Source organism: Hirundo rustica, chromosome 27 (genome assembly GCF_015227805.2).
Source record: "Hirundo rustica isolate bHirRus1 chromosome 27, bHirRus1.pri.v3, whole genome shotgun sequence".
NCBI lineage: Eukaryota > Metazoa > Chordata > Aves > Passeriformes > Hirundinidae > Hirundo > Hirundo rustica.
This window is the reverse complement of record NC_053476.1, coordinates 3,860,643-3,874,499: the sequence shown is the minus strand read 5'-3', so window position 1 is coordinate 3,874,499 and position 13,857 is coordinate 3,860,643. Positions and strand designations below refer to the sequence as shown.

At 58.4% G+C, this 13,857-nt stretch overlaps 1 protein-coding gene across 1 annotated transcript in view; it reads right to left on the bottom strand.

The window, feature by feature from the left end:
- PIP4K2B (phosphatidylinositol-5-phosphate 4-kinase type 2 beta) overlaps nucleotides 1–13,294 on the bottom strand; it is a 33,718-nt gene extending 20,424 nt beyond the window's left edge. The window contains exons 1-3 of the mRNA XM_040087454.2: nucleotides 13,115–13,294; nucleotides 2,940–3,037; nucleotides 868–964 (exon numbers count right to left, since the gene is read on the bottom strand). Of these exons, the coding sequence (XP_039943388.1) occupies nucleotides 868–964; nucleotides 2,940–3,037; nucleotides 13,115–13,294 (375 nt within the window). The remainder of the gene's footprint in view (nucleotides 1–867; nucleotides 965–2,939; nucleotides 3,038–13,114) is intronic.
- Between the last annotated feature and the right edge of the window lie 563 nt (nucleotides 13,295–13,857).

The following is a 13,857-nucleotide window of genomic DNA, read 5'->3' as shown; positions in this document are numbered from 1 at the left end:
ATTCCCTGGCTGTTCTCTGGGTGATCTCCCTGCTCACACTGGATTCCCTGGCTGTTCTCTGGGTGATCTCCCTGCTCACACTGGATTCCCTGGCTGTTCTCTCTGTGATCTCCCTGCTCACACTGGATTTCCTGGCTGTTCTCTGGGTGATCTCCCTGCTCACACTGGATTCCCTGGCTGTTCTCTCTGTGATTTCTCTGCTCACACTGGATTCCCTGGCTGTTCTCTGTGATCTCCCTGCTCACACTGGATTCCCTGGCTGTTCTCTGGGTGATCTCCCTGCTCACACTGGATTCCCTGGCTGTTCTCTGGGTGATCTCCCTGCTCACACTGGATTCCCTGGCTGTTCTCTCTGTGATCTCCCTGCCCGGATCTCGGAGCCGGGTGAGCAAGGGTGGCCCTGCTGCAGCAGCCGGAGCTGTGCCATCTCCCTGTCCCCAGAGCTGAGCCCAGCAGTGTTACAGCAGACTCCACTCCAAGAAAATCAGCCCCTCTGGCATTATGGGGTGTATCCCAAAGCAGGAGCCACCTTGGTACACCCAAATAACAACACCCACTGGGCTGAAGGCAGCAGATTCACCTGAATCTGTACAAACACCACAGACTGGTTTTCCTGGCAGACATTCCATGCTGGATCGTTGTTATCCTCCAGCTCCTGCCTGTCCACAGCCACCTGTGCCCTCGTTTCAAGCCTTGGGAGCAGGGATCACCTTCTCCTCCTACTGGCACACCAAGATCCCCTCCACTGCTGTGGCTGTGGTGGAACCACTCAATCATAAACCCAGAAAAGCTGCTGGCAGCAATGTTTAACACCACGGTTTCTCTGCCAGGGTGGCAGCTCTGGCCTAGCAAGAGAAGAGAGGATACCTGGTAGTCCTGGTCATCGATCCCAAATCTCTCCCGGAGGTTCCGGAACACCAGTGGACAATACTCCTTGAATTTAAAGCGGCTTGGCAGGTTCTCCCTAGGGCAGGGCAGAGAAGAGAGGTGTGTGTGTGTGGGGAGAGAAGCAGAGGGTATAACGGGACTGATAAAGGAGCCTGGTATCTTGGGATATGTAATATAATGGAACTGATAAAGGAGCCTGGTATCCCGGGATATATAATGGAATACACAATAAAAGGAACTGACAAAGGAGCCTGGAGCAGAAACTGTGGGAGACACAGATAAAGGATCCCTGGGGTAGAAGTGACCAAAAACCATTTGTGAAACTTTGTAATGATTTCCAAAGAACTGATGTCACAATCAAGGAGAAACTCTCACCATAAATAGAACCCCTGTGTTAAGTGCCATACAAGAAAAATTCTCTATAAACGCTTTGAACGCTCAATAAATCGGGCTTCTGATCAGACCTCGGGGTGTTTCCATCTCTGTGTGAGCAGCACTGAAATCCAACTCCACACCGGCTCCACCTCCCTGCCAGGCCCGGGGACATCCCAGCCCTGCTGGGCCCTCGCTCCCACAAACTCCATCTGTCCCGGGAATTCCGCAGGATCCTCCCAGCCGGGACGGGATGGTGAGCGAGGAGAGTGCCCCGCTGCCAGGACAGCCCTGAGGGAACCACTGCTGCCTGTGCCCCTCCTCGGGGGCTTTGTCGCGCTGTCACACGGCTGTGACTGCACACGGTGACACCACTGTCCCTGCACACGGTGTCACCACTGTCACTGCACACGGTGTCACCACTGTCACTGCACAATGTCACCCGGCTGTGACTGTACACGGTGACACCACTGTCCCTGCACACGGTGACACCACTTTCACTGCACAATGTCACCTGGCTGTGACTGTACACGGTGACACCACTGTCCCTGCACACGGTGTCACACGGCTGTGCTTGCACACGGTGTCACCACTGTCCCTGCACAATGTCACACAGCTGTGCCTGCACACGGTGACACCACTGTCCCTGCACACGGTGTCACACGGCTGTGACTGTACACGGTGTCACCAGTGTCCCTGCACACGGTGTCACCACTGTCCCTGCACACGGTGTCACACAGCTGTGCCTGCACACAGTGTCACACGGCTGTGACTGTACACGGTGTCCCCACTGTCCCTGCACACGGTGTCCCCACTGTCCCCGCAAACCAGGAAGAGCTGCAGGAGCAGAGGGGCTGCGCTCTGGGTTCACATCCCATCACAACACCCAGCACGAGAAAGGCCAACGCCCCCGAACCAGCTCAGCCACAGCAGCCAGGAGAGGGGGGACGGCTCCAGGCCGGCTCTGCTGTCCCCAGGCACAGGACAGGGGACAATGACAGCATTCCCCGTCACCCAGGGAGCTGCATCTGCTCCTCCCACAGCCTTGATCCTGCCCGGAGGGGAGAAGCAGAGTTTGGTCCTGCTTGGACACCGTGGGAGAATCTGGCAGCTCCTTCTGGATGAGAAACCCTGGCAGCCACACGTGGGGAGCTCGGCTCTCCGGAGGAGAAGAGCAGATCCCGCACGCTGTGCGTGCCAGGGGAGACAAACTCTCCCATCACCTCCCACTCTGCAAAGCTGATCCCTGTGAAACCCGGGGAAAACAAAGGATTCATCGGGGAGCACTGCAGAGCCGCAGTGGAGAGCGCAGCACTGAGCACCAGCCACAACCACGACTTCAAAACAGCTCCCCAAAGTGGATTTTTCGGGAGAAGGAGACAGGGATAACGCCAGCTAGGATAACCCCAGAGAGACTCCACGAGCACAGCACAGCCGCAGAGCTGCCTCCTGTGAAGAGTTTCATCCCTCAAAGGATGGAAACCGAGCAGCACAGAGCATTCAGGGGCAGACTGACCCCACCAGGGCCTGCCCAGGGGTCTGGGCAGGGCACAGGGCAGGGGCTCGTGTCCAGCCATGCCGGATCCTCCTGGCAACGCAGCTGGGAACGACCCAGGAGGCCTCCCCCGGGCCAGTCTGCAGAGCTCTGAGCACAGAGGGGTTGGGAAGCTGTTACTTACTTGTTGAATAGATGATTGTCCACCTTAATCTTACTGTAGGCTTTAAAGTCATCGGGCATTAACATGACGGGGACGGGAACATTGCTGAGCTCATTGATCTGCAAGAGAAAGGAAAGGGACACTCAAGGCCCAGGTGCCACCGCCCTGGGGACGTGCAGGGGTGCCCAACAGCCCAGGGCACGGTCTGGGGCACCGGGAGCCACCAGAGAGAAGCAGCTGGGGCACACTGTGGTGACGGGCCGCAGCAGCACCTCGTTCCTCCTGAGATCTCCTTCCCCCTTCCATCCAAAACTCAGCTGAGAACCCAGACAAACCCACAGGCCAAGGGCCAGCAGATTTTACGTTTTAACTAAACCGCCTCGTTGCGAAAGTGCTCCGATCTTAATTACTCCTGCTACGAGCCAGGATGGCCAAAGGCTTTGCTGCAGCCCAGCACAGCTCCCCGTGGATGCTGTTTCCATGCTGGCTGTCTCCTGCTGCTCCCATCCCACCTTCCCTGGAGGGATGAGTCACTCACTAGATTGTTTTTGCTCCTTAGTCATGCGTGGCAGCCACAGGAACACGGGGAAGCAGAAGAATGAACGTTCAGCTACTACTGTACAGGCGGGCTCGTGCTGCAGCACCCAGCAGTGGCAGCAATAATAATAATAATAATAATAATAATAATAATAATAATAATAATAATAATAATAATAGTAATATCATCACAATAATAAAGATCCAGCTCTGGACTGTGTCTGGCTGCCCTGCTCCAGTCACTGCGGTCACTGACAAGGCTGTGCCAGAACCAAGAGCAGGTCAGGAGGGTTCTGAGCTGCCTTTTCTGAGGACAGCCCCGGTGCCATCCCCTGCCAGGGGCTCCCCACAGCCCCATCTCACTGAACTCCTGTTAAGAGCCTGGATGTAGGAAGGAATTCCGCTCCAGCTCTGTTCCTGTGACTGCTGTGCCAAGCAGGTAATGCTGCAGAGGGAGGCAGACAACGCTGGCGTTTGGCTCCGTGTCAGCTCTGGGGGCTTTTCCCAGCACCAAAACCTCCGGAAGGTCAAGCGACTCCCAGCTGGAAAACTTCCCCGCTGGCTGGGGAGCAGGGGCCAGGCTCAGCAAAGGGACCCAGCTCCGGGATTCCCCATTCCCTGCGTGCAGCAGGACACGCAGCACTGCCCAAACGCCGCCACGTCCCCGCCGGCACCGGGAGCGAATTCCGTGTTCATCCCACCCGTTCTCCATCGTCACCACGAAGAACCAGACCAGATTTAACACACGTCAGACTGGGAAGAAAGACACGTCGCAGTGCCAGGAGGGAAGGAAGGTGGCTATTTTCAGAGCCAGCCATCCCACACAACAGATCAGCGGGAAGCGAAGCGGCCGCGGCTCCTGGAGGGAGCGGGGATGGAGCTCTGCAAAGCCCTGCTCTCTCTCCGGCTGATGCCTTAAGTTTTAGCTTTTATGCTTTTCAGATCCTGTGCTGGATTAGTGTTTAATTCTGAGTAAGCTCTCATGGCAGTTGGGGCAGACAAAGCAATCCTGCCAGGCCTGAGAACCAAGGTTGCCATCGCAGCCTCGGGCCTGAAAAGTGAAAACGAAAGGGAACTGGAGAGAAGCAAAGTGGGGGAATGCAACTTCATTACCTGAAGCTGTAATTGGACAATTAACCCCTGATATGCAAATAGACCAAACCTAAAAAACTCGGGTGCAGCCCCTGCGAAGCTCCAGCACTGCCCAATCTGTCAAAGGCCTTTATTCCCACCTATTTTATTCCCTGTCTGGCCTCTGCTCCAGGTACCCAGCCCAAGGCATCATCGCAGCACTGCCACGAACCCTCTGGGATGCACGGAAAAGGCCGCGGAGATGAGTGAATAAATAAATAATGGCACACATCCCCGCAGCGGCAGCAATCCCCAGCAGGGAGAGGCCGACGGTTCAGCTCGGTCCTGCCCCGAGCCAATCCTGGAGCCAGAGGGGAGGGAAAAGGGAACAGACTCCAGGTGAAGAAGGGATCCCCCGGCTCGAAGCCGCTGCAGGGAGCTGCATCAGAGTCCCACGCAGAGATTTCCCCTCGGGGTGAGGAGAAAACAACTCACTCTGCACTCAGACAGAGGCGCTGCCTCCAGCCACTAATTACTGCTGTCTACCAGGAGGGGAAGCCTGACAGCTCCTGCCGCACGCCTGCTCCCATCCCAGCCTGCTCCCAGCGCTCTCCCCGGCGTGGGGAAGGCACAAACAAGCCATTATCAGCTCCCTGCCGAGCGGAGGAAGGGTGCTGACGGCTGAGAGGGAACAGCGATCCCGCGGCTGCCTCCTCGCTGGCAGCAACTCAGACACAAACGTTCCGAGGCCTCGCCGGCTGCCCTCGCTCCTGCCATGGCTGCACAAACCCCAAAGCGAGGCGTGGGACCTGTTGAGAGGCTCCTGAGTGGCAGAAACGGTGCACCAGGATGGCTCTGGCTCGTTTCGGAGGTGCCACCGCTCCTCACGAGATCAGACAGCCCCAAAAATCCCCCCGCTGTGGAAGCCTCTCCCACCCTGCCAGAGCTTGATGGATGCCTTGGGATTCGGCTCTGGAGGAGATGGGGAGGGAAGGAATGGGGTTGTGCTGGGCACCAGGACGTGCAGGAAGGGCTGGACTTGGGATTCTGGCTCTGGAGGAGACATAGAGAAGGAATGGGGTTGTGCTGGGCACCAGGATCTGGATGAAGGGCTGGATTTGGGATTTGGCTCTGGAGGAGATGGGGAGAGAAGGAATGGGGTTGTGCTGGGCACCAGGATCTGGATGAAGGGCTGGATTTGGGATTCTGGCTATGGAGGAGATGGGAAGAGAAGGAATGGGGTTGTGCTGGGCACCAGGATGAGGATGAAGGGCTGGATTTGGGATTCTGGCTCTGGAGGCGACATAGAGAAGGAATGGGGTTGTGCTGGGCACCAGGATCTGGATGAAGGGCTGGATTTGGGATTCTGGCTCTGGAGGAGATGGGGAGAGAAGGAATGGGGTTGTGCTGGGCACCAGGATCTGGATGAAGGGCTGGATTTGGGATTCTGGCTCTGGAGGCGACATAGAGAAGGAATGGGGTTGTGCTGGGCACCAGGATGTCCATGAAGGGCTGGACTGGTCATTTCTAGACCCAGCACTGCCCACTGCCCTCCTCCAGGGAAGCTCTGGGGCAGTGGTCACTGGGCCTCTGCTCCTGGCACCAGTCTGGAAAAAACCACGGATCTGTTTAATTGAGTTTTGTCGCTACGTTGGGCTTTTTAAATTTTGTTGTTGTTTAAGCGCCGTGCGCTTCCCACAGCAACACCCCTGCCTGACACTTTCCCGAGGGAGAGGAACAAAAAGCCCCCACACACCTCGGGAGAGGGATCTCCTTTCTCACAGCACGACGCTCAGCATCCAGCCCCCTTCCCAAGGATTCTCCAGCTGGATCCTGACACGGAGGAATCCCTGCCCAAGGAAAAGCCTGGCCAGCAGCACCTCTCACCTCTGCAGAGGGATCCTCTCCTCAGGCTCATCCCGGGGGAATCTGAGCCACGTGACAAACGCCCGGCACACATTTGCTCTCTCGCCTTCTCCCCGGGGAGAGGCGTGGAGCAGCAGATTAAATATAGCGGAGTGTGTGTGAGTGTGTGTGAGTGTGTGTGAGCGTGTCCCGGGGTGTTTCTGCTCCAGGAGGCGAGGTGACAGCAAGGTGCACGGCAGGGATGTGCTCGGCTCCATTCCCAGGGCTCTGTCCCCCCAAAAAAAGAGGAGGAAGTCTGTCTGGAGCAGGATGTCTGGGGATGTGGGGAGCAGGGAGATGCTGGGTGTGGTTCTGGAGGAGGCAGGGACAGAGGGGCAGAGGTGCAGGGCACACACCTGGGCACACCTGGGCTGTGCTGGGCGTCCAGCCACTGCCAGGCACAGGATCAGCAGGCTGTGCCCGGGCTGGTGCCACACCTCTGCCACAGAGGTCCCCAAAGCGGGGACAGAACGGCTCATTTGGAGCCCAGGGATTTGCATCCACACCCAGAGCGATGCTGGGCCCCAGACTTCTAGCCTTGATCTGCTCCCAAATCCACTTCACACTTTAGCCCTGATCTGCCCTCAAATCCACTCCACTTTCTAGCCCTGCTCTGCTCTCACATCCACTTCACATTTTAGCCCCGATCTGCCCTCAAATCCATCTCATTTTTTGTCCCAATCTGTTCTCACATCTGCTTCACTTTCTAGCCCTGACCTGCTCTGGAATCCACTTCACCTCTTGGCCCCAATCTGCTCGTGAATCCCCTGGAAACCATCCCGTTTTTGCCCAGTCCCTTCCTGCCCAGAGCCCTCCATCTCCCCAGCACAGACCCCTGAGAGCGGCCGGCCCAGGCCGAGAGCACCATCCAAAAGTGCACTTTGGCGTTTGGCAGAGGGAGAAGGCCGGGGACAGCGGGACTGACACCGGGACAGCGGGAGTGACACTGGGAGTGACACCGGGGGCAGCGGGAGTGACACCGGGAGTGACACCGGGGACAGCGGAGCGGCACCGGGACAGCGGGAGTGACACAGGGGACAGCAGGAGTGACACCGGGACACCGGGAGTGACACCGGGAGTGACACCGGGAGTGACACTGGGGACACCGGGAGTGACACAGGGGACAGCAGGAGCAACACCAGGACAGCGGGAGTGACACAGGGGACAGCAGGAGCGACACCGGGACAGCGGGAGTGGCACCGGGACAGCGGGAGTGACACCGGGGACAGCGGGAGTGGCACCGGGACAGCGGGAGTGGCACCGGGACAGCGGGAGTGACACTGGGGACAGTGGGAGTGACACTATGGACAGCGGGAGTGACACTGGGGACAGTGGGAGTGACACTGGGGACAGCGGGAGTGACACCAGGACACCGGGAGTGACACCGGGACAGCGGGAGCAACACCGGGACACCGGGAGTGACACCAGGACACCGGGAGCGGCACCGGGACAGCGGGAGCGACACCGGGACACCGGGACTGACACCGGGACAGCGGGAGCGACACCGGGACAGCGGGAGCGGCACCGCGGAGCACTCGGACACACGCCGGGGGCTCCCAGGATTTCCAACCCAGGCACTGGGACAGGGACCCTCCCTGCTTCTCCCTGTTTCTCCCACGTCCTGAGAACAAAGGAGCGATTCCCCAGCAGCGCCCAGAGCCACCCCACAAGGACAGAGGGATCAAAGCTGCCCAGCCCCAGAGGAGCAGAGGGAAAAGCGGCTGGATGCCAACAAGGATCAGGGATTGAGAGCAGGAGGTGAGGGAGGGAAAACCTCTCCCAGCGCCCAGACCCTTCATCCTCAACACAACCCAGCTCTGCAGGGCTGCAAAAACACCTCCTCCCTCTCTCTCTGTCAAGCTTTTACTTCCTGGGCACTGGAATTCTTCAGCAGCACCACTCAGAAATCATCAGGTTGATAATTCCTCTCCGCCGCCACAGCCAGCTCCTTTCCCAACAAAAGCCACATCAATATTCCGTGTCATTCAGGGACAGCTGTTGGGATGAACGGGCCAGGCGTAATTCTGTCTCAAAACCTGACTGCAGCCTCGAAGTGGCAATTAGCATTAGTAAATTGATGGGAAAATGCGATTTGTTTACTAACAAGATGCAGCTGAGCGGAGCGCGCGAGCCCACTCTCCGGGATTCTTTGAGACAGGAATTCGCCCAGGAAAATAAAGATACTTTGTTCCCCTCAAAGCCTCCCAATCAGGAATGTTGGTGAGTATTAGTTAAACTTCATCATGCTCCGGGGAAGGAGGTAAAAGACGCACGGGAAAATCGCTTCAGCACGGAGACAAACCCACAGCTGCAGCAAAACTTCGCTGCTGCTTTAGCACAGGCTGCTGCTTTTGAGGGGAAAAACCCTGTTTTCCATCAATTAGAGCATGATTAATCAGCATCCACGCTAACAACCCCCCGTGCAACGCGAGGGAAGAGCGAATCTCGCAGTCAACAATTCCTCTGGAGACACCGGGATGCTTTGAGATGGGGAATAATAAAAAAAAAAAATAATAAAAAAGCATTCCCTGGTGACAGCAAACCCATCTATTCCTGAAAAAAAAAACTACCTGGAAAGGACTCACAGAGGCAGTGCCACCCTCCTGTCCCCGGCCCTGTCAGCCTCAGGGTCACTGGGATGTATCCGTGCTCCCGGTCCTCTCACGGGCGGGCAGAGCCGATGCTTCCCTCGGCCCCAAAAAAAGCCGAGGAACGGGAACATTCAACAACCAACCCATGGAAACGGCAGCCAGCGGAAATGAGCAGGGAAACGAGGCCTGTTCTCGCTGAGCCGCCCAGGAAAAGCTGGTTTTTGCTACAGAAAAGGGGAAAGGGCTGTGGAAGGTGGATTGGAACGGGAAAAGGGCTGTGGAAGGTGGATTGGAATGGGAAAAGGGCTCCTGGAACATGGATTTGAACGGGAAAAGGGCTGTGGAAGGCGGACTGGAATAGGAAAAGGGCTGTGGAAGGTGGATTGGAATGGGGAAAGGGCTGTGGAAGGTGGATTGGAACAGGAAAAGGGTTGTGGAAGGTGGATTGGAATGGGAAAAGGGCTGTGGAAGGTGGATTGGAATGGGAAAAGGGTTGTGGAAGGTGGATTGGAACGGGAAAAGGGCTGTGGAAGGTGGATTGGAACGGGAAAAGGGCTGTGGAAGGTGGATTGGAACAGGAAAAGGGCTGTGGAAGGTGGATTGGAACGGGAAAAGGGCTGTGGAAGGTGGATTGGAACGGGAAAAGGGCTGTGGAAGGTGGGTTTGAACAGGAAAAGGGCTGTGGAAGGTGGGTTTGAACAGGAAAAGGGCTGTGGAAGGTGGATTGGAACGGGAAAAGGGCTGTGGAAGGCGGACTGGAATGGGAAAAGGGCTCCTGGAACATGGATTTGAACGGGAAAAGGGCTGTGGAAGGTGGATTGGAATAGGAAAAGGGCTGTGGAAGGTGGATTGGAACAGGAAAAGGGCTGTGGAAGGTGGATTGGAACGGGAAAAGGGCTGTGGAAGGTGGATTGGAACAGGAAAAGGGCTGTGGAAGGTGGATTGGAACGGGAAAAGGGCTGTGGAAGGTGGGTTTGAACAGGAAAAGGGCTGTGGAAGGTGGATTGGAACGGCAAAAGGGCTCCTGGAAGGTGGATTGGAACAGGAAAAGGGCTGTGGAAGGTGGATTGGAATGGGAGCTCCCGGATGAGCAGGCTGGAGCCAGGCCCTCGGTCATTCCAGGGGCTGGCACGGCCGTGGCCATATGCTGCTCTCTCCAGAGGTCAATTAGAGCTGGGGCAGGGAAGGGACAGATCCAGGCCGTTCCCAGCGTGCCAGGACCGATTCCCAGGATGTGAGCGTTTGATATGTGGCAGATGCTGCTGTGGCAAGCCCGGAGCCAAGGCTGCGGAGCGGGGAGCGCCGTGCTGCCGTTCCCAGCGCTGCTGTTTCCCTGGAATACTAACGAGCTGTGCTCCGTGCTGGCACTGCTCCTGAGGGCCTGGGAGATGGCTGCTGCTCCAGCCAGGAACCGGAGCTTCTGGAGCCGCCTCGGGCAAGATCCGTGCAGCTGAGAGATCTCCCCGTTCCCACAAAAAATGGGATGTTTGTGCCTCTTCCCCTGCCGGCAGCCAGAGCCAGCGGAATGTAGAACCAGCAGCAGCATCACAGCTCCTCGGTCTGGGATCTGAAAACCTGGGATCAAACCCTGGGATCAAACCCTGGGATCCCGGAGCCTCCCATCAGCAGCACCTTACAACCGTTTCCATGGTTCCCCGAGCATCACACAACACTCCGCTCATCTCTCTGCCTGTGAGGTGGCTGCTCCCTTCCAGAACCATCCCAACTTTCCCATCCCGCGCACGTGGATCCAGCCAGGGCACAGAAAACGCACCTGGAGCACCGCACCTGGAGCGCCACACGCAGACCCCACCCCCAGGAGCAGCAGCTCCTCTCCCAATGCCACGACAACAGCAGGAGAAGCTTCCCCAGGAACCATCCCCACGGTTCAGGGTCTGACAGAAATCTCACAAATCGAGGCTGAGCCTCAGTGGCTCCACTCTCACACAAGCTCTCCCCTCCCTTCCGCGGTTTTCTGGTCCAAAATTCGAATTGTTTGAGTCACGCCACCCCCGTCTGGCCCCGCTCACACCGGCCCCACCCCTGGCTGGGGACCACCAGGACCTGTTGTTCAAACGCTCCAAAGCGGTGCTCCAGAAGGCAGCTCCTGCTCTTGGGGCGCTCCTGATGCTCTCCAGATGCTCTCCAGAGCTCCTGCCTGCGCTCTCCAGCCTCTCTACGGCTGCCCCACACTGGGAGAACGGACCCAGCGGGGATTTCTGCAGCGCGTCGCATAAAACGGGCGTTTGTTCGATTTGTCCGTGAAAAAGTTCCTCCCAGATCCAAGCAATTCTGACAGGATCCTCCCTGGCACAGCCCCGGGCTTGTGCTGAGAGCTGTTCTCCCCTCCTCCCGCTGCAAGGATCCCGGGGCAGAACTCCACAGCCCAGAGCTTCCTCACTCACCCCTCCTCGTCCAACCAAACATTCAACAGCCCCCAGCAAAAGATTTCCACCAAGCTTAAAGGGATTCCCGAAACGATTTCCAAACCCGCCAGCTGGAGGCACGGAATTCCAATCCCCACCGAAGCAGCCCAGGAGGAGCAGCGGCAAGGGAGCCACCAAACCCTCACCCCAACACAGCAGAGAGGTGGAGGGATTTACTGGGAAATCCTAAACGCCTTCCCAAAGGTCAGGAGGTGACGGCTGAACTCCTCTCATCTCCTTTCCCAGCCCTTCAGCTCCTTCCTGGCAGCAATTTCTTGCTAATACACATCCGATATAATCTCATTACGGGCTTAGTGTCAGCTCGCCTTCTTCCCTTTGCCCAAATATCTCGCTCCCAAAGTTACTCCGTGCTGATCCAGGGCCTCAAATTCCTGCCAGGCTCCTACTGCCCAGACAGCTACAACAAAGAAAAAACACACAAAAAACCCCCCCAAAAAGCCAATTGCCGGCAAGCAACAACAGAATGAGACTCGGAAAAATCCCACAATTTCCATTTCTTCAGGGCTGCTAATGGCACGAGCGATCAAAGGCTGATTAAACTCATTATCCTGCTTCCTGGGCAAGGCTTGGAACATCCTTTGCCTCAAAGCCAGCACGGTGCTGAACCACATTTGGAAGCTTTCGCTCCAGCCAGGCAGGCCAGGAATGCGAGGAGGATTTGTTTTTTTTTTTTTTTTTTTTTAATTCTTGGTGCGTTATTTGTTTGGGAAAGAAAAAACGAGCCCGAATCCCTTTCACTCTCTAGGAAACATCCACTAATCCACTGGAGAAATAGGTGTGTCTGAGCCCTAAAAGTGGATTAATTGAGGAAGGGATGAGGCTTCTGGGTTCTTTGGCCACCAAGATCAGCACCCAGCACCCATAAGCAAGGATCAGCCCTTGTTCCTGTCATCATAAACCGAGGAGAATTTTCCAGAGAAAACACAGGGATGGTGTTGGGAATTACCAAAGGAGGTGGATCAGAGCTGAGCCACCGCAGACATTCCCAAGGCACCCTCTCACAAGCTGTTCCCAGAGGAACTGAGGCCGAGAGGACACGCGTGGCCCGAGCCCTGCAGTCAGAGGGGACAAACCCGGGGACAAACCCCTCGTTTTTGGGGGGATGGAGGTGGGATTGTCCAAGTGAGGCACAGCACTGTCCCGTCTGGGCTGTGCTGGGTGGAAACCCGGGGCTGGCACAGGGGTGAGGGCTGTGGGGGTCACACTCGTGTCCTCAGGGTCCCCCCAGCGCCAGAGGGGGAATCGTTCCACAGCAACATCACCCAGAAAGGATCCCAGTCCCGGGAAAAGGGGGGGCTGGAAAAGGTGTCGGGGGTGGGAGTGTGGGGACACAGGGACGTGTCTGGCCCCAAACCGCCTGGGGACACACAGCCAGCAGAGAGGGACCACAGAGCCCGGGGAGGGGCTGGATCAGGGATGGGATGGAGAGGGAGGGAGGGCTGGGATGCAGCGGGGATGAAGGCGCCGGGGGGAGAGAAAAGGCCCAGCCTGAGGGGAAGGGTCCGATCTGAGGGGGTCGGGCATTGCTGAGGAGCAGGGCCGGGGCTGAGGGGGACGAGGGGGCTGAGGGGGACGAGGCCCCGCTCCCGGGGGCTCTGAGGGGCGGGGGTTCGGGGTGGGGAGGGCCCGCGCCGCCCGCTCTCACCGTGTGGTTCGCCCCCCACATAAGGACGCTGAGCAGCGGCTCCGAGGCCCGGAACAGCTTCACCTTCTGGCACACGAAGTGTTTCTTCTTGGTCTTGGTCTTGCTGGCGCTCAGGGCCGAGCCCACCGCGGCCACGGCTCCCGCCGCCGTCCCCGCGGCCCCCGCGCAGTTCGCGGCCATGGCGGACCCGACCGACCCCCTCCCCGCGCCCCCCTACCAGCGCCTCCGCATGGTTCCGCCCGGCCCGGCTCGCCCCCCGCTTCCCTCAGTGGTACCGCCCGGCCCCGGCAGCCCGGGCCCGTTACGCTTCCCCGTCTCCGGCCCGACTCCACCCCCCCCCCGCCGCCGCCGCGGTGGTTCGGTCCCTGCCCCCCCCCGCCCGCCCCCGCGGTGGTTCGCTCCGCCGCGGCCGGCCGAGCCCGCTCCGGCCCCGCGCCGAGGAGGCGCCAAGATGGCGGCGGGCTGAGGGGGTGGCGAGAGGGAGGAGCCATGTCCCGCCCGAGCGGGGGGAGCCGCGGGCGCTGGCGGAGGGAGAGCTCCGGCTCGGGCTGCGGCAGGAGCGGGGAGAACCGCGGCACGCATTGGGCTGTGAGAGGGAACAACGGGAGAGGGACGACGGACGGAGAAGGAACTAGACGGAAAAAAGCCGCATTCCCTCCTCCTCCTCCCGGAGATGGTCTCGCCCAGCCGGCGTGACGCGCCCGGCAGGGCCACGCCCCTCTAAGAACACACCAATCAGCAGC